Source organism: Eucyclogobius newberryi, unplaced genomic scaffold (assembly GCF_026437365.1).
Source record: "Eucyclogobius newberryi isolate DKJ021-1_F unplaced genomic scaffold, fEucNew1.0.hap1 SCAF_17, whole genome shotgun sequence".
Classification (NCBI taxonomy): domain Eukaryota; kingdom Metazoa; phylum Chordata; class Actinopteri; order Gobiiformes; family Gobiidae; genus Eucyclogobius; species Eucyclogobius newberryi.
The window spans coordinates 32,166,366-32,186,901 of NW_027315801.1; the positions used below are offsets into that span (position 1 = coordinate 32,166,366).

At 40.0% G+C, this 20,536-nt stretch overlaps 1 protein-coding gene across 2 annotated transcripts in view; it reads right to left on the reverse strand.

The window, feature by feature from the left end:
- Positions 1–12,704, reverse strand: part of cpne5a (copine Va) — a 109,154-nt gene extending 96,450 nt beyond the window's left edge. For both annotated transcript variants that reach the window (XM_072450080.1, XM_072450079.1), the window contains exon 1: positions 12,209–12,704. In XM_072450080.1, the coding sequence (XP_072306181.1) occupies positions 12,209–12,315 (107 nt within the window). In that variant the 5' untranslated portion in view covers positions 12,316–12,704. The remainder of the gene's footprint in view (positions 1–12,208) is intronic.
- Positions 12,705–20,536: the final 7,832 nt, after the last annotated feature.

A 20,536-nucleotide genomic window follows, 5' to 3' on the forward strand; every position in this document is an offset into this window, starting at 1 on the left:
ACTGAAGAAGTTTATGACCCAAGAATAGGTAAAAATTGCTGCTATATCCGAAATGTCTGCGAGCTGTAGGCGCCCTGTCAGCCAAACATGAACAGTTTTTCGTTCATTGAATTTCTGGAAAAAAAGCTTTCTGGGTCACATGACTTTTTTGGCTGCAGTACCAATGGATTGGCCACTGGGGCCGCTAGCGACATGTTTAGGCTAGCAATACCCTATCCACATAATATAATAGATCTATGCTTCCCATAATCCCTAAACAAAATCAAGGATATGATAATTCCATGCAATGTAAAACACAAAGGTATCAGTAATTATTTGTTTGATTCAGTCTCCTCAATCTTCTAAATGTTTTATTCTTTTTATCTCTCTCTTTTTTTTAATTGAGTAACACATAGACTTGCGTTCCCCAAGTTACATCTGATGTGAGTAATATGATTTCTTTCTACTTGTTCACACCTGTGGAAAATTATGCAAAAAGCTGCAAACTAATGTACCAAATACAAGATTAGAGAGAAAAATTTTAAATACATCATCAAGTCTACGTTAGCTGACCCAGTTTGTGTATGTTTTACTAAAACCAAAGTGTGTGACAGAATACATGGCATTAAAATGTATTTCGTAACATAATATGTTTCATTCATATTTCCTTACTTTGCCCATCAGAATACAGTATTCTGAATACTTAGAATTTGTTCACAGAGGATTAAAGCAGCTTTTTGAACTCACTATAGGAGCTGCATGTTCTCTTTTTCTCACTGTTACTATATAACCTGAATTTCATAATAAAATACCACAATGTTTTCATTTGATTTTAGAAAAGTGCCTGTATTCTGGATACTACTAGAAGAAAGAGTAACTATACCAGAATACATTTACTCAAAATTAGTATTCTGATATACCGTAAACACTTACTTCCCAACACTGACGATAACTTATTTATTTTCATAAAATATTAAACTTAAATTTATTCTATTCTTATTTCCTTTCCTAATTTCCACGACAAATAAATGCCTGCAGTTTAAAGTGTGAGTGTGAATTATATTAGAATGTTGTTGAAGTTACTCTATAACCAGATTTGTTTGGTCTATTTATCCACAGAAATAAAATTCAGGTTTTCAAATACTTCAGGTGTAAATAAGCACTTGTGCACTGTCCCTGTCAACTTTTATAAAATTTCAGAAGGACAGAATGATTTCACCAGCTTAATAAAATCAAACTTTCTGAATGATAATATAAAGTTAATGTGGTTAATGTGTGCCAAATACTGTAAACAGCACTATAGATGTGTTTTGGTTCTGAAATGGTAACAATTATAGATTTTAAGTATTATTGAAACCTTTGACTGATTAATCAAATAATCTTGACATCAGTTGTCTCTTAACTGCAGACAGAACAGCGTCTGATGAACAAATTGTAAGTTACACAGCCCAATTCCGTCAAACCGCAATTGTTTTTGATGGATCGAATGGCGCCAGCGCCACCAACTGTAATCGTCCTGATGATTTCATTAGTCCTCCCCCTTCGGCCCACAATCATCGCCTGGGGAAGTGTTCAGACCAAGATGCATGCCACAAGTTTTTCTTCTTTTTGCCATTATTGACCCCTGGGGGAGCTGTAATCTGCACGAATCCTCTCTCCACCAACATCTGTCACCTGCTGGTATACAGTCCCTGTGACTTCTGGTGTGTTCAGCAGGTAATGAATCCCCGAGGAGGCGGGGGGGCGGAGGACATGGTGCAATGTTGGAGATAGATGCCCATATTAGCAGATATTATACACTGCTGTGGCACTCGGACCAATAGATCACAGCATAAACGGTCACGAAAACATAAAAAACAAAGAGGATTTCCAAACTGTGGTGGCACTGCAGGGTGTGGTTGGCATGATTTAGGGAAGTTTACTCAACCTGATATTCTCCAAGGGGATGTTTATGCTTTGCCAGGAATGTTCCAAATTGAAGGAGGCAAGAAACGTTACACATCATATCTGTGGAGAGGTGACCCTGCTTACAGTAAGAATGCAACTTTTAAGGTATTATTTTTCAGCAGTGACCTAAAAATGATAGACATGCCATACTGAGGCATTACAGGCAAAGCAATACAATCTCCATGGAAGCAGGTGGCGGACCTCCATAAAAGTTATACAGTGCTCCTTTAAGACCTGTTTAGTATTTTTTTTTTGTTTAATTAAGATTAGGGCAGTTTTAAACTTTTTTTTAAATCCCAGATTAAATGAAGCAGAATCTTCCTTTTTGACATTCGTTTGATTGCACTCAAGACCCTGTGTTTCCTCTGGCACGCTCCGAATGCCTGAATTTTGTTTTTATTTTTTTAGCCGTCTGAAATGCCGAAGCATCGTCAAGGAGCTTTGAACGGAATAAGCAGTAAGTACGTCCCCACGCACAACAGCCTACAGAGGACTATGGACTATATCACTGGCTCCAAGTCCTGACCTGAGCACATCCAGCCAAATACCTTCACATTGAAGCAGAGCAGCTGCCGTGATCATAGTCACAGCAGAGACAAGGTAGGATTTGTGTCACCTTTGGTTGTGACCTTAGGCAAGACACTTCATCTCCATCCCTAGTAAAGCATTCTGAGTGCCTTGAAGGAAGAAAAGCGCTATATAACAGTGGCGTGTGGAGCAAGCAAGCAGAAAGTCAAGTTGTCACAATACTAAAATTTCAAACTCGATTTCGATATCAAGAAAAATACTTGAAAAACGGCTTACACGGACCTTGTCAACTCAGTAAGGCTCTGCCAAACTTATTTCTCACAAACTGTTGTGTTTTTACTCACAAAATTAGCCAACTCACCTCATCAATGCATCAATTAACCCCAATTATTGAAATCCTTTGAAAGAGAGACATTTATAGATCCTCCATTGCACGCAAACTAGCTCACTACTGCCTGAATTTCTAACAAACTTCTAAAATTTAAATCATTACAAAAACACACACATAGCCTTTGCTACAAACAAAGACATCTCATTAAAAGCTATTATTTCTTTGTAAGTCAATTGTTGAAAGTTTGCTTCGTCGTCGTCTTCCTCCTGCACATGTGCAGTTTGGGCACAGGATCAGAAACTGTTCACTTATTTGGATTATTTTTTTTGCCCGTTGGATTTATTAGACAGGAAAGGGCCGTGAGAAATTGGGATGAGAGAGAAGGGAGGACATGCAGATAAACGTCAAAGTCGGGATTCAAACTCACAACACTGCGGCCGGCTGCACTTGGAACCATGCAAAAGTTTCCACTCAAACAGCCTCAGTTGAGTATTTTTAAAATGGCATGTGAAAATAGCAACAAAAAAAGAACAAACGAGCAAGCTAAATGCTAACTTCAAGTCCATGATGCTCAAAAGCACTATACATTTCAAAACTCTTGACTGTGGTTATGTTCAGTGCAGCATACGGACAGAATAACTGCACAGAATAATTTGTAGTTAGTTGCAGCTATAGTGACTTAAGTGTATATTATGTGCAATAAGAGGCTATGCCTATAATTAAACACAGTGCAGCATATGGACAAGTAATGACAGGTAAACCTAATGACAGGTAAAGTGTGTGAGGACTTTACCAGAGAAGTTTGCTATTACAGTATTACACATGATTATAAGAGATGAATGACTCATGTTCAGGCCTAACAGTGTTTATTGTAGTGAAGAGTTTGACTGCAGCAGGAAGGAAAGACCTGTGAAACACAAGGGCGGGTCCAGTCAGTCACTGAAGCAGACAGGGCCTCCTGCGGGGGGCGACAGAGAGCGGACAGGGCGTCCTGCGGGGGGCGACAGAGAGCGGACAGGGCGTCCTGCGGGGGGCGACAGAGAGCGGACAGGGCGTCCTGCGGGGGGCGACAGAGAGCGGACAGGGCGTCCTGCGGGGGGGCGACAGAGAGCGGACAGGGCGTCCTGCGGGGGGGCGACAGAGAGCGGACAGGGCGTCCTGCGGGGGGCGACAGAGAGCGGACAGGGCGTCCTGCGGGGGGGCGACAGAGAGCGGACAGGGCGTCCTGCGGGGGGCGACAGAGAGCGGACAGGGCGTCCTGCGGGGGGCGACAGAGAGCGGACAGGGCGTCCTGCGGGGGCGACAGAGAGCGGACAGGGCGTCCTGCGGGGGGCGACAGAGAGCGGACAGGGCGTCCTGCGGGGGGGCGACAGAGAGCGGACAGGGCGTCCTGCGGGGGGGCGACAGAGAGCGGACAGGGCGTCCTGCGGGGGGCGACAGAGAGCGGACAGGGCGTCCTGCGGGGGGGCGAAAGAGAGCGGACAGGGCGTCCTGCGGGGGGTGAGGTCCAGCATTGTTTGCTCTGCTAATACGGGGAAATCACCAGCTACAATTCACCAGAATGCAGCACATTGTGTGTGTTTGGTTCAAATGTTCATCTCTCATGTCACCTCTATAATAGCTTTCACCCCTGCCTGGCAATCCCAGTAAATCATTTCTAGATCCGCCACTGCCATTTAAGGTCAAAATAAATTCACTTGGACAACCTAATATGTTCAGAGGTGGTGCACATTTTGGAGAAAAAAGAAAAAGATGGAAGAGGTGTCTTTGTTTTCTAAAAAATGTAGACTTGCGATCCGATAAAGTTGTCAGCGTGGTGGATGTGTGGAGGAAGATGGGCGGCTTTGTCAGCTTGTTCTACTTTTAACAGCAGATCTGGGTCTCTTTCAACCCGACGCAAAGTGCCTATAAATTTTACAAATGTGCCCTCGGCTGATAGGAGGAAATAAAATTCGCAGCGAGCTTTATGGGTTGTTGGAATAACTTGCATACAGTATATAAGACAGCTACAGCCTGTATCTTTGTTTCATCAAATCACTGCATTACCTCTGTTCTTGTTACTAACTATAACAAATGAAATGCCAAGGGAAAAATCCTCCCCCTCTCTATATACACTGTGATAAGGTACTACGATTGTTGCGCCTTATCTCTGCTGCTCATTCTTTCAGTTGAACAGTGATTGGCTGCGTATTTCTATGCTAAAAGTAACACTGCAGCCTGATGTAATAAAGGTTTTGTCCACACAGCAAATAAACATCAGATGAGCAGACCGTGTGAATGCATGATACAGAAACAAGAGATATGAGCAGCACCAAGGAAGGTCAATCAATTAAAATAAACACTGATGTAAACTACTGTGAAGACAGAACATGAAATAAAATATTTGTACATACATTCTTTAACAAAAATTGGTTAAAATCCCTAAAACATGGATGAGGACACTTGCTGAAAGAATATATTTTTATAACATGTTTTTGTCAGTGTTGTTGAATTAAGGGCACTTTTCTCCATCTTTAGTTGGGCTGACTAAAAAACACCATCTGGATCAGGATCTGGTTAAGAATGTGAAGGGTCACTTTAGAATCTTTGTAAGAGAGCTTTCATGAATTAGTATTATTTACTCTAATGCTAGCTATTTTTACTTTACTTTTTTATGTTATTTTATCTTTATCATTTTATTTTATTTTATTTATTTTTTCCTCCATTCCCTATTAAGATATGAGAGGAGTTTTGTTATTAAGAGTTTTTTGTTTTGTTTTATAAGAGTTCTTCTGTCCTTTCCTCTGTATCTACTGCGTTGTAACACCGAATTTTCCCCATATGTGGCCAGTAAAGGATTATCTTATCTTATCTTAACCATTGTCTTCAAGTCAATGCCTGGATTTGTTAATCAACTCAACTTATTGTCAAAAATCATATCTTTATAAATCCACTGGGCTATTCAAGGTCACAACAAATCCTTCTTGGCATTTTACAAGGATTTTCATAATGATTTGGTGTTGCTTTTTGACCCGATGCCCTTCTCAACCCTTTTATTTTATCCAGCCTGGTGTCCAGCTGAGCTCGTGACCCCTCGAGGCAGGACAGCACTGAATTTCAAACGTCAACATCATACTTTGCACTGACAAACACCAAGGACCGGCTTTTGAGTTGGATGGTATTTTTCTGCTTCTTCGACTCCTTGTGATGGTGCATCACTATCTGCACAGCATGACACAGACTTCCATGAAATCAAACTGGCAATGGAGCAATAAGAAGTAGAAGAAGTGTGCAACTAAAAGGCGACAACACTTTGAAATGTGCATATTAACATGTGAAATGAAATGTAAAACTTGATTCTGATGCAAAGGAAAAGGCTCCATACGTGATGCCAATTTTCAATAGTCAGTTCAATCTAGTTTTGATCATGATATTGAGAATGGTATCAATTTTTTGACAACCCTGGACGGAGGCTGCATAAAGTGACCAGAATGGTGGCCTGAGATCCCTAAATGTACTGCTCTCAGACCCCAGTCTCTAAAGTCTTAAAAGATACTGCTGTTGAAAGATTTGTATTCAATTATCTCTCATGTCCCACAAAGAGATAGTCCAAGTATTACTGTATGTTAAATGTGATCCAGGCGCAGTGAAAATGTCCAATAGCATCCGTGTGTGGTATAGTGCAGTGAACAGAGCAGAGCAGATTGAAAAAAAAGTGTTCATTAATAAATATCTTCGTGTCAAGTCTGGAAGGGCATTGTGAATATAATTTCCCCAACATTCATAACCCAAAAAATTGGAGCCGCCAAAGCCCTCATCTCCCTGAAGTCATTGTGCGAGGGGCTCTGAGCCGGTCTGCTGAGCCGAGATACAGAGAGGACACTTTCAGCCCATCCAATATCACTTTTCTAGTACTTTTCTCATAATTAAAGTATGATGTAGCAAAACCACAAAGACAGGCCATAAAATATTCCTCTGAGCAGCCTAAACATTAACTAATGAGCAGATCCATTGCCGCAGTGTTAAAGGTAAGTAGGGTTAACAGTGTCGACTTGTTACAAAGTGGACTGTTCTGAAGGCTAGTGGAATTAGCAATGCAGATAAAAGGACAGAAACTAAGGAATATCACCACAGGCTTTTAGACTTGTGTATCTTTTTGAATCCTGTCACATGGGGTCAAAATCAGATTGTACTTGGGCCAATCACAAGCATAACATTTGCCAGGCATTTAGCATATACCAAATTAAATGTGCAAATTACTGCACTTTAAATGGCAGGTGACTGTTTACAAAGTGGCCCCAGGAAGGAAAGGATGAAGTTAGTTTGAGGTTTTAAAGGTCCAGCTATAAATCAAAGTCTTTCTCTCTGTCCCAATTGTATAATGACTTCTAATCTGAAGACATCTTCTATTTTTTCAACCTTTATTTAACAGGATTGAGATTACTAATCTCTTTTTCAAGAGAGTCCTGGTCAAAACAGCAAAACATTCTATCCATACTTTAGTACAATATCAGAGCCCAGAATTAGAAAAATAAAAATAAAAAAGCACTAAAATTATTCATGTGATTGCCACATAAAGCGACTCAAACTCAAAAGAGCAAACTCTAGTCATCAAACTCATCAATATTTCTGAAAGGCTTCCATACATTATAGACTGTATTGCCAGTATAGAAACAACTCAAATGTTAGAAGTCATATCATCCACAAGTTGGAGCGTCACCTTTTCATCACTGGGATGACCAAAGAACAAACCAATCAGGACCAAAGATGGTAAAAATGTGCCATCACTGCGATTATTCTCTTGTTTTGATAAGAGCTTGTCTGCTTCAGTCTCCCAGTTAGTCAAGGGGCTCACTATATTATTGGCACTATATAATACCTGAAGCTCTGCACATTCCCATACACAGCCAAAAGAGAGCTTTGAAGCTTACTAAATCCATTACACACCGGTCTAGAGGTGGTAACTCTCTCATAACAGGCATAGGAACTTGGTTTGGTGATTGGGTGATTGTCAATGTCTGTTCATTGACAATGGCAATAAACCTTTTCTGATTTCTGATTCTGATCTGATTGGTATTGACAGATCTAAATGTTGGTGGTTGGTCTGAAAAAAACTGATCGGAGCAATTTTTACATTATCAATTGTCTCAAAACTAGTCAGTGTAATGCCTCATCTGTCCTGGAGAGGTCCATGGTGTGGAAGATTGCAGTGGTCATCTGGACAATGTTTCCGAGACTGAGATCTTTTGGCTGCCATCCGGAAGCCATTTTGAATCTGAATGTGTGAGAAGCTACAATGTATACAGCCCTAAAGGCCCTAAAGGGAGTTGTGCTGACTTATCTTCTGTCTACATAGAGACATTTACATAGCCTGTCTGTCCAGGGCAGTGGATCTCTCCTTTACTGTGGATATATTCTTTTTCTCCAATGTTTTTTTTTTGTGTCTTTTATTGACCAATGATTTTCTAACTTTCTGTTGGTTGTATCACCAACGTTGTGAAGACATGTGAAGAGACTCCAGTTGTGATTTGGGTTCTAAAAAAATTAAATAAATTTGATTTGAACTGAATTATCTGAGACTGGTCTATGAAATAAACAAGTTCAGAACAAATAAACAAAGACAGGGAAAGTTTCAGGGTATAACTCCTCCATTAATGCAGGACTAATCTTACTTTCCATTCTTAGTAAATCCTAGTAAATTTAGTCTAATGCTACTAAATATAGCCCACATCAGGTGAACACTGGATCAAGAGCCAGTCCTGCAAGACTTAGAAAGTGATTAAAATCACCCTGTTTCACTGACCTCGGCGCACTGTGGGCACACTGTGGGCGGGTCTGCAGAAAGAATCTGCAAAAAGACTATTTCTGCTGGACACTGTAGTGGCCTGGTGCAGTTTTTATGTCGTTCAAGTGTTCTTGTGCAAAACCACACAAGTCTGTGTGACGTTTGTCAGATACAAACTGCAGTGTATAGGACATAACCCATGTGGGTCCCTCCCACACTGGCGCTGAAGTCCGTGTACACACGGCGTTATAGACAATGCAAATCTAAATCATTATACATTTAATAATCTGTTGTGACTATAAAGAATAACAAATATCATACACCGTTTTTGTTACCTGATCTGGCCAAGATCACACACTTTTACAAGACTTTACAAAGATGGTCTGGAACCCTATTCTGTCTGCCCTGATTTCTGTTGGGTATGATTCACATGCAGAAAATGTGTGGTCCATTCGGGGCAACACAAATATGTATTGCTTTGTCTTTGCATTTAACCATGTTTGTTTAGTTCCCTTCCCTCAGCTCTGAAATGTCTCAACTGGTACAGGTCATAAGGTTATCTATGAAGCATGAAGCTCTTCTGTGTCTATTAAGTTGAAGGTTAAGGTTACAGTACACTTTATTGTCCCTGTGGAACTATGTCCTCTGCATTAGACTCATACTTCAATGCCACTGGGGCCGGGACCCAGCTCCAGATGTTGAGCTTGGGTGGTTATGGGACCTTAGCTAAGGGATTTTACCCTTTATGAATGGATTGGGTTGATAGGCGTGCCTTGAAGAAACCCACCCAGACACACAGAGGGACACGGGTGGCCTAGGAGTCACACCTGGAACCTTCTTGCTGTGAGATGAGAGTGCTAGCCATATATCTTAAGTTCATGTCTTCAATAGATTCCCCCATTTCAGTGCTCTAATTGTCTCCACTGAGCAGATTAGTTCCAAATGCTTCACTCCACAGTGTGTCTCGGTTGATGGGGTGCTTGTGCCCTCGGCTGACGTTCAGTATTTTATAAGGTAATTTACATACAACACCAGACCTAAATTGTACAAAAATGGCTTTAAAAATGTAAATTGTGTGTGTATGGTACAGTTAATTGCCATAATATAGTAACTGTTCATTGCATTAAAAATATTTGTCCATTTGTGTGGCTGTGGTGGTATAATATTTTATTTGACCTGCAGTCTCAGAGTGAGTCCTTGAGGTTGCTATAGTTGCATCTTCACTCGCACAGAGGTGGTGACCTGCGGAGGATATGAGCTCTTTGCATCTGAAGCCGACCGTATGTTAGGAGCCCAGCGGAGCAGGGAAGTAATTCTCTTCTTTATTGTGGCGCGTGGCCTGGAGCAAGACTTTGTTTGGACAGACATTAATGACAGACAGGGGAGCACCGGGATCGTAGGCACCCCGGGGCATCAACACAGATTGCGGCTCATAGTCCAGGGATGGAGGGAGGCGTGATAGTGCGCATAGAATGAGCAAGAATACACACTACTCAAAACGTGTCCAGCTGCTAGACTCAGCAATTACACCCCACCAGGATCTAAAAGGCTCACTGAGAATGCCTATGCTCAACCAACCTGAAAGGCATGCTCAACATCGTTCTCACAGATCTCATTTAAAATATGGCATGGTAATAAAACATAATGAAAATGGCTTGTTCGGGGAGAAAAAGAGGAATGAAATGTTCAGCTGTTCATTCAAATGGGCAATGGATCTGGTGGAAAATCCAGAACACCAATTTAATGAGACAGAAAAGCCAGCAGGATGAATGGAAATTATGAAACAAAGACGTTAATAAGGGATGCTAAAAGCTTATATTTAGACTGAAATCTTTGATGGAAGCATAGCAGAAAAACTATTCAGGCATTATATTATTGGCATTTGGAAAGCTACATGCAATCCAACTATGAACATATGAACACATAAATAAAAGTAATTTAAAAATGAATAAACCAATTTAATACAAAAACGTTTCACTGCATGGGAGTTGTATGGTTACAAAAATGTCCAAAATGATACATTTATTTATTTTAAATTGTTTCAAAACAGGTGCTCAATTGCAGGAAATTGTGCTTCGTTTTCTCTTGCTTTGCAAGAGAAAACAAATAATATATATAAAATTAACAACCCTTTATTACAGCAGCTTGACATAAAATACGCACCAATGTGTTTCCTCCCAGCCTGGCCTTCCTCAGGGTACAAACACGCTATACTTCAAATGGTGTTTTCACCACATTGACTAGTAAATGTAATAGTTATCTTTGCAACACTCTCATTTTTTCTTTTTTTTTTCTTTCCACTGTATTAAGATTAATTAGAATAAAAGCACAGCGCTTCGCAGTGGTAAAGATCAGTACTTGATCTTTAGATTTCAAGTACCTTCAGAATGTAGAGGATAAAAAAAGGATACAAAGCCAAGAGCTCTGCACAAGCACAAGCACAAGCAGAGCTCTTGACAAGCAGAGGAACTCTACAGGAGAATGCAGAAGGAGCAGAAATGTGCCTGTGACAGTGTAGAATAGTTCTCCACAGAAAACGTTTGATCAGCGCCACATGGGGAAACATGTCAAAAACATGCATATGACAAGAAGCTCTACATACAGTCTACATGATGAGAGGCACCTCCCTGCATATGAATACACAATGACTTGAATGAATAATGAATTCACGTCACGCTATTGGTTCTTATGTAAGATGTAACTAAAACACACAATGTGGTATGGATTAGAATATGGGAACACAAACATAAGAATAAGAATGATGTCAAGAATTATAACTTGGTTACAATTACAAGACCACACAAAGGATCAAAGTCATTACTTTACTTAAGATTTTGAAAGGAGAGAAACAATGACTTTCAGTACATTTTTGCAAACACACACATCACTCCCATCCTGCCCCTGGACTGGTGTATGCTGCTGTTCATTACCACTGCAGCCGCAGCAACAGCCACTGTCACTGTGCCGTACCTGCGCGCAGTGCCCCGCCCTGTGCAGCCGAGCAGATGAAGCTTCAAGGGGTTTCCCAGCCAGGGACCTCTCTTTGTTTTTTCTTTCGGTTTTAAGCATATTTGATGTTGAGAGTCAGCACACCCAGCCCGTTTCACACATACATCGCCTCGGGAGAAAGCTTTCAGAGCCAACAAACGCGCAAAATACCGACGCACACATCCATCGGAAATTGGATGCACCAGGGAAGGTTTGGGATGTTCATGGAAATGTGGCTACTGCTTTATGATACAATACTATCACAATGCCACGATATTTGGATATTGTGTAGGCTACAATAAAACATAAACTCATTCGTCCACTAATTACAACCTGCGGGGTGATGATGATTATTCAAGCTTCCCCATGTGAATATAAAATACAAATCAGCAATAGTTTGGGAACAACAATAAGTTATGAATCAGTCAGAAATAGTGATTTTCATAACGAGTTCCTTCGTTGTAGTCTAACTAAATTACCACATTAGTAGGCTAGAGCAATGAGGATACATATTTTTTACAACTCAAATCAAATGTACCCGTTTGAAAATATTGAACTTTTTATGATTCTAATAGTTATTTGCTGAGAGCGTTTCAACTGAGAACTCGTTATTTGCGTGCGCCTCTTACGACGCAGAGAGGGAAAAAGTCCGCGGCACAACAGTCACTCACCTGCATGACACCGAGATCTCCACTCTGGTCGCCGGGATGCTCCCGCTGATCGGGTCCAAGTCGCGGACCGTCGCAGTTGCTTCATCTTTGTCCACATCTCCCTCCATGTTCACGGGAGACGCGCGCCGGCCCCACGCACGGCAGCTGAGGCGGTGACGGGCGGCAGAGAAGTGACAGACAGACGGGCGCAGGGTCCGGACCTGGCTCCTAGGTGCTGTCCATTGCAGAGGTGCGACTGCTTGGGAAAGTTGAGTGGCTGTACGCGCAGAGCCCCCCGCGCACTGAGCTCTACTGTAGCACGGGAAAAGTAAGCGCGCTGAACTCCTCCCCTTCTGCCCGCATTCTCACACCAGCTGCAGATACACCAAATTGATCTATGCAATCGTTATTCTGCTCTAAATTGAATTTGGAAGCCTCTAACTGGGAAAATTGATAAATCACAAAGTGCTACTGTTTGTATTCTTTGGAACTGTAAATTAAACGTGTTTGTAAAGTCGAATCCCTGTCTCCCCGCTCTTCTGCCGCGTATCTCTGTCAGAGGAACGCGGTGAAATGCTCAAAGTGGAGATACTCACTCGCTGCGGATGAATAGTTTATCCTCCTCCGTGAAAATATGACATCAGCAGCCACCAGCGCATATTACTAATTGAGGAGCTGTCTCTATTCTCGTTTCAGCACCTGGACAGCTCCCCCAGAGACAATCTCCAACTCAACTTATGAATGACTATATTTACCCAGTTCTTTATATGATGTGAAGGAATTCAATTAAAACAGCTAAAGCAGGCGTGTCAGTGATGTGGACGTTAATCTGCGGTATTTTTAGCTAAACACCTAGACTCCATCACCTCAGCATTTGAGCATCCGCTTGGACAAAATATGTTATTTTTCCTTGCCTAGCATCCATGGCAGGAGGAAGTAACCACAGATGATTACAACAGATGTACAAAGTTACACGGCAAACAATCCATTTCATATACATATACATATCAATATGAAATAAACTATTCCATAATGTTGTATTTATCTATAAGTATAATGTTTTATAAATTGCAGTAAAATCTCAGCAGGTGAAATGGGTATTTGAAGTGGCCTGCAGCAGTGTCATCCTCACTAAGCCTGGGGTCGGGGCCAGTTCAGTCACCTCAGGTCTCATTGCTTTGGCTCAGAGCTCTGAGCAAACTCATTAACACAACCCCCGAAGGCTCCAGTCTGAAAGATGGACTTTCAGAGAGGCACTCCTAGGATAGGAACCAAACTTATGCAAGTTACAAAAACTTTTATTTTAAGAGCCTCACTGACTGGTTTGTCTTTGTGTCTGGGGTGGGCGATATTTCTGGTTATTAATTTAAGTATATTGCCTTGAAGATAAAAGATGAAGAAAAAAGATCTGCTTCAGAAAGTCCACATCCACATTGAGCATGACAGGCTTTTGAGGAAAAGTGTATTTGAGCAAAATTTGATCCTTTTAGGGCCTCTTTAACATTATGGCCATGGGGCTACTAAAAGTAAGCTTTAGGGCCTAAAGCCTACTTTTCATCTTTCATCTCCTATTAGACAGGAGATGAAAGTATGAAGCGGGGATGAGAGAGAAGGGAAGATATGCAGTAAATGTCTGAGTCGGGATTCGAACTCACTGCGACCGGCCGTTCATTTTACCTTTCGCCTGTAATGCCCACATTTCCCCCAAGAGATAGATTTGACCTTTTTGGCGCCCTCTTGTTCTCTGTTAAGCTTTTCCCAACTCGCCTTTCTGTAAAAACATGCCAATGTCACGTCAGACGGATCACCAAATTTAACAGGAAAAAACGTTGGGCTGCTGAAAAGAATCCAGGACAAAGTGAAGAGGAAACCCCTGAGCAGGATGTGATTTTCCTGAGCTGTATCATCAGAAATCACTGTGTAAGTCTATATTGCAGCTTAACCATGTCATGGATCCCGTTGTAAAACTTGTGAACTTTATACGCACAAGAGGACTCCAGCATCGTCACACCATCCATCTGTTCCTGGCCCGGCCCCTGGGTCAAATTTTAGAACCCATTGTGGCCCTCGACCCCTGCTTTAGGCTAATTCTGTCTGTTTTATTAAATTGTCCCCTGTCAAATAAAGGAATCTAAGTTACATGCTTTTTAAACAGACTTTTGAATTCTTACCACTCACGAACAATGTAGATTTGTCCATGGTTGACCAGAACAAGATTTTTGGAACAATTTGGATAATTTTACCCAAATAAATTATCTGAAATTGCAACTAACTTATATGTATGTATGTGTGTGTGTATGTGTGTGTGTGTGTGTGTGTGTATGTATATATGTATGTATGTATGTATGTGTGTGTGTATGTGTGTGTGTATGTATGTACGCTCGAAGGGGGCGACCACAGCTGATTGGCACATTTCGGACCAAACAGCACCTTAGCTGTGTGCGTCAACATTACTCATGCTCTGTCGTAATTAGGTCCCTTGGTGGTCTGGGGTCAGTTGATTTCAGTTCCCCTGAGTGCCTGGCCCCTCTGCCTGCTGAGAGACCCTCAACCTGCTTCCTTTAGCCACTGTAGCTCTGTAATTACAGCCGAGTGAGCAGTGGCACCAGACCGGAGCAGCGGGAGAGGGCAACAGAGCTGGGACTAAACTGGGTGTGAAAAGTCCAACAGGAAGTTCAGAGCAGGCATAACAACAAGGTGAAGGTCAAGAATATGGTGTGAAGAGCACGGTAAAACTCTTATGCCTTTTTTTTAGTACTCAAAACTGAAAGTAAAGCAAATGCAAAATAAAATGCAAATGAAATGCGGCATTTTTATTTCAAATCCAATAAGGCATTTCAATTTATGTTCTTGAAAGTATAGACAGCCTCACCGGCTCTGCTTGTCTCTATTAGCTTGTCACCATGGAAATGTTATTCCTTTGCCTGCATGTTACACAGTGTGGCATTAAATAGCAGTAGCATCTCTATGGAGACAAGCAGGTGGCAAACTCCTCACCAGAAAAGTTACATGGTTCTCATTTAATCTTTAAGTCCCTTTTTGAATAATCCAATACAATTAAATTTGAATTAAACCAATGTTAAAAGAAATGTGTCAATGAGGACTCTGTTGTAGACGAGAAAGATTTCTGAAAAGGTTTTTGTGCATCTGAGAAAAAGTTCAGAAAAAATGCTGGTCCGGAATAAATTTCATCACAAAAAACTGAACAGAAAGGCAGTAGGAAAAAATAAAAGACAAGAATAGGGAATATTGGACTGAATCTTCAAGATGCCCCAATGCTCCTGGCGATTAAATCATGAATGCAATGTCCTTGAACAACTCCTCCAAGAACTGAAAGAGACACACATCCCACTTGTACAACGGGGAAAAACATCCCCTAACACGAACAGAAGTCATGTTAATACTGACTGAGCAAAACAACACCCATGCCAAAGAACAAACTGCTGTCAAGCAGAAGTCCAAGAACAAAAGTATTCCAAATGTTATCTTTTTGTTAACATTGCCTCAGCTGAACACTAGATCCTGTTCACAAGAGCAGCTCCTGGTGGAACCTTCAGGAACATCTTTGGTCGTCCAAGATCTTTCTTCTTTTCTGCACCAGGCTCTGAAATGACGTGTCCCTTTACTTGAGATCAAGTAGCTCTGAATCCCATCTTAAAAAGGCATACAGACTTTTCTTCTTATTTTACTTTTATTGGATTATCTGTGCTTGTCTGCTCTTGGTGTAAATGTTGTTGCTTTCTGTCTTTGCTGCAGAACAGACATATACAGCAAAACATTTTTTTACTTAGTCAGGCCTGATTGTACACAGCCCTTGTGCTTTCTTCTTATCTAACTTCTTATCTAACAAGTAATAGTCTTAGATTCACTGTAAACTATTTTGTTTAAATAAGCCTTCAGTGTAGCCTTTTATTCATGAGTTCTGAATTAAAAACATTTTCAACTATGTACATTTTTTGGTGCCTCAAATAATAATATTAATAATGATGATCAAAATAATCATATGCTCCTTTCAAAACACCCAAGGACACAGTGCAGATAAATAATTTCAATACTGTAGGTCAAAGGTCTCAGCTTCATTTTCTCTATTTTCTGACTTCCTTCACCCACAACACGCTTAGCTCATCCACTGTGACACGACAGCCGGCTCACAGTTCAAAGGTAACAGAGCTCTTCAACACAGAGTTGACATTCAAATCTTTACTTGACCTTTACCATTTTGTTTACTAGCACAATGTTATCATTTTTCCAAGATAATTGGAGGCGGGTTGACTTCCATCTATGCCAAGATCATGCCAATGTTGGACCTAACCTTGTAAAACTCAGTGGCCTTTGCAGTTTTTTATGCTGTTAACTTTTTGATGAATATGAAGTGAATATTCATAAATCTTTTTAACGCAATGGTGTTGTTATATTACCACTGCTTCTCACAACCCTGTAGGCTACAAACATAACTTACTATCACCAGGTATGGAGGGAGTGAATGAATAATGTCATGAAAAGCATATTTCAGCGTCTGATATGTATTATTAAAGTTTGTATGTGTTTAGCCCTGTCCAAATACATGCTTGTGCACAAAAACAGGAGAATATAAATTGGAATAGCCAATGTTTGTTAACACAGTACTTCCAAGTAGATCTGGAAATAATAATAATACACTGAACACTTTTGAAGTCTTAAAAAAGAACAGAAATGTTTCAAAAGAGCCTTGACAAAGCCTTGATACCAGTAACGTCTTGTGTGGTAAGAGCTGTCACTAAAACTTTTTTTTTTACTCCATGTTTCAAGGTTGGAGAAGCTTCCAGAAGATCTCACACTTAAAACACTGCACAGCATGTCCTTAAATTGACACATAAGATTAATGTTTTTTTCTTTTTCAGTTAAATTTTTCATCAACAAACATCAACAATGCCCCAGTGTCGAGCTGAAACACATTTGTCATTTTCCATTTCCAATGATTGGCTCACTTTGTCAGCGATGTGGCAGCTCTGAAGTGCTATTGAGTACCACTGTTGTAGAAAATGTATTGATATATTTTAATCATAATGATCCATATCCGAGCCTTGGTGAGTTATGACAGAATGAGGTTTATTCTTTGTTACAAGAGATGGGATAGGACCTTGGCCATGGACCTTGGCCATGGACCGGCAGCCCACCACAGTCTGACCCAGAGCCTCTGTTCCCAGGGCGTTTTATACCTGAAGTACAAAGCGTCACACAGATCAAAGCAGAATGACTTTTGTCACATGTTCATCAACAGATACTGATAAACAAAGGGTTTCCTGGTGGAGTGCCTGATAAGCTTCTTCACACATGTAAATGTAGGTCAGGTTTCTCAGGCAAAATCACTTGCATTAACCCAAAGATGGATTTATTTTTAATAAGAACTCACACATTGACAAATTCCCATCACATCAGTGAGATGTTGGGAGTTATAAGAAAACTACTATTGCAGTCTTTAATAGTCTTTAACATATTGTTGCGCACTTTTACATACTAAAACATGTTGCATCCAACATTTGTACCATTTGTTTGATATTAAGCCGAGCAGCAGTGATGTGATTGAGAAGGTCTGTGGATCGCCTGAAAATGGCCATTGCAAGTGGTTCCTTCCTGAATGAATGTGTGCATATTTTTATGATGAAGCTTGTACGTTATATGAATTCATCTATTTCTTTGATGGAGTAAATGTCACACACCGGCCTGTGTTATGCTGCAAATCTCAGATAATTATATTGAACAAAATTACAGTATAATGCAGCAGGGGTTCACATTACACACAAAAATAAATGTATTTTGTTGCCCCTAGCAGGAGAAATTCACAAGTGATATATATATGTATATATATTTTTTTCATTATTTTGTATTTTTTTCCCATGTGCGATAATGAGCTTGTATTACAATTGCACCAATTTTGAGAGCTGCAAGCCTAGATTAAATTGTATTACCTGCCATAAAGACTTATATTATGCATATTATATTATATCTAGAAAGAACCACCAGTGTTATTTACCTCATTCAGGAAGTTGCCACAGGCACTGTCATTATCAATCAGGTTGTATCATTTTGAAAAGCGCTGATGACCTCAGCAGTAATAAATAAGTTATGTAAACACTACCAAAGCGGTTTTCAAGACACCTAGAGAAAGGATGTTGACTTGTTCACATAAATAATGAACATATTGAACACACTGAATATACACAAATCCACTCTTATATAATATTTCAAAAGCAAGACCTGTCTCTAGTTTCCCATTGTCGGACGTAAAAAGTGGGCGGCGGAATAAATTGAGACATTGGTACGTTAAAGCAGTGCAAGTCATAAAAATGTATTATACTGTATATATTATTTTAAAATCCCTTTGGTTTAAACTGTCAGATTTCTATTATACAATTTGCTTTGTCTCTGTCAGTTCGTATTTGTTGACCTGGTTAAAGATTCATATCTGGCAGCAGCTGGAAAATTATTTTTTCCACTCAGAAAGTTGTTCCATTATTCAACTCCAAAGGCATGATTGTTGTCAGTTGAAAGGTTTTTAAGCCATGAGATTAATATTGAAGGTTTGTGGAGTAAATCAACAAAACATCTAACAAAACATAAGGTTCACTGTTTATTTTGGATATTTCTTTGAAAAATAATAAATCTCCCATAGACTTAAATTGGCCCTTGCCTCTCTAACTTAGAGTTTGACATAATAAAAGTCTCGAACGGTAACGCAGCTAATCCTGCACCCGGATAAATGGAATGAGTGGGAAAAAAATATAGGTATGGAGATAAAGGAGACACAAGCAAGGAAAGCTGAGGTAATTTACAAATCTCAAAATCAGCTCTGTGTCTTAGGAAACAATATTAAAATTTTCATAAATCCTTTCAAAAGAAGTGATCAGATTCATATCATTTTTTCAGAGTTGTCAGAGATCCATGGATTGTATATCTTATTTGAAACTGTCACTGTGAGTGGTAAGAGTAAGAAATAAGGGAACACATCTTAATAAAAGAGAATAATACTCTAGAGTGCGTTTTTCATATCCTTTGACAGATGTGCTGATGAGGCGTGTGTGACAGCAGCGACGAGCCGCACGGCGCTTTACGAGACACAGGACTTTAGCTTCAGAAGGTTTAGAGCTGCTCAACACGGCTAATTGTGGTTTTAATGAATTCAATGGAAAGTAATATCTAAAAGACATAATTATACAGTGATAACACAGACAGAGAAAACTGTGCGAACCAATGCTGATTGCATTAAGAAAAGATTGGGGCGTATGCAGGAATTAATTATTACTGGAGTCTACAGAGATTCATTAAAATGTGTTTTCAGATATGAGAACATTATGAGAGTGGAGGAGAAGGTGCCATGCACAAGGTGTCATTACTGCATAGTTCTTCTCCATAGTCTTTGCAATTGAAAGCTTTACCTTACACAGAAACAGGTCTTTTTGAGTTACAAAATAAATGTAGGGTTGTCTAAAGTATCAACAATTTTAGAATGATCTTGTGCATTTTCAGAATTAGTACAAGACCAAATGGAAACATAAAGAAAGTACTATTTATTTATTTTGTTGAAAAGAGTGTCTTTTGTTTTATTTGTGGTATTGACATTTAGTATCGTGCCTATTCTTTAGTATGAAAATCAAGTTTTTAGAATTCAGATAATACTAAATTAAATGAAATGTTGTTATTTAGAATCAGTGGAACCAGGCGGGTTCACAGTGCTAACACTGAAGGGAAACTAAAAAATGTTATGCCACTTTGCCTTAACAGTGGAAACACATGACACTAGTTTAAAATGACAGGCAAAAGGTCATAAATTAAACATTGACAGTAAAGTACACTAACAAACCTTTCTGCAGGAAGGGCAGCCCAGTCAAATTCCATGTACATTTCATTGCTTTCCCATAACATTCCACACTACAGCATTAAACTAAACTATTTATTCAACTACAAAATGGAAAAGCATGTATTCTTACATCTCCTCAGACATGCAGTGGTTAAATAATGGACCTTCACAAAGATACGAATCTTTTAATGTCCGTGCTCAAACAGGTAGATCTCTTCATCCTGTATCTGACATGATAATGCAGCCGTTTCTAAGCCTGGAAAAGGGAAGCCATTATGAGCTGCAGCATATAAGTCTGTCCTGTCAAATAAAACAACTCTCAATGTCAACTGTGAAAGTCTGTGTACTTTCAAACAGGTCATGTGTTGAATTGTATTTCTAAAGTTCACTTCCATAGTCTATAAGCAGACAATTTATCTCAAATGTTCAAGTATTTGGATGCAACTCAAGCCATTTGCCCTTCCCGGTGTTTCCTAAACGCCATCTTCTCATTCAGCGTGGACGGTCAACGC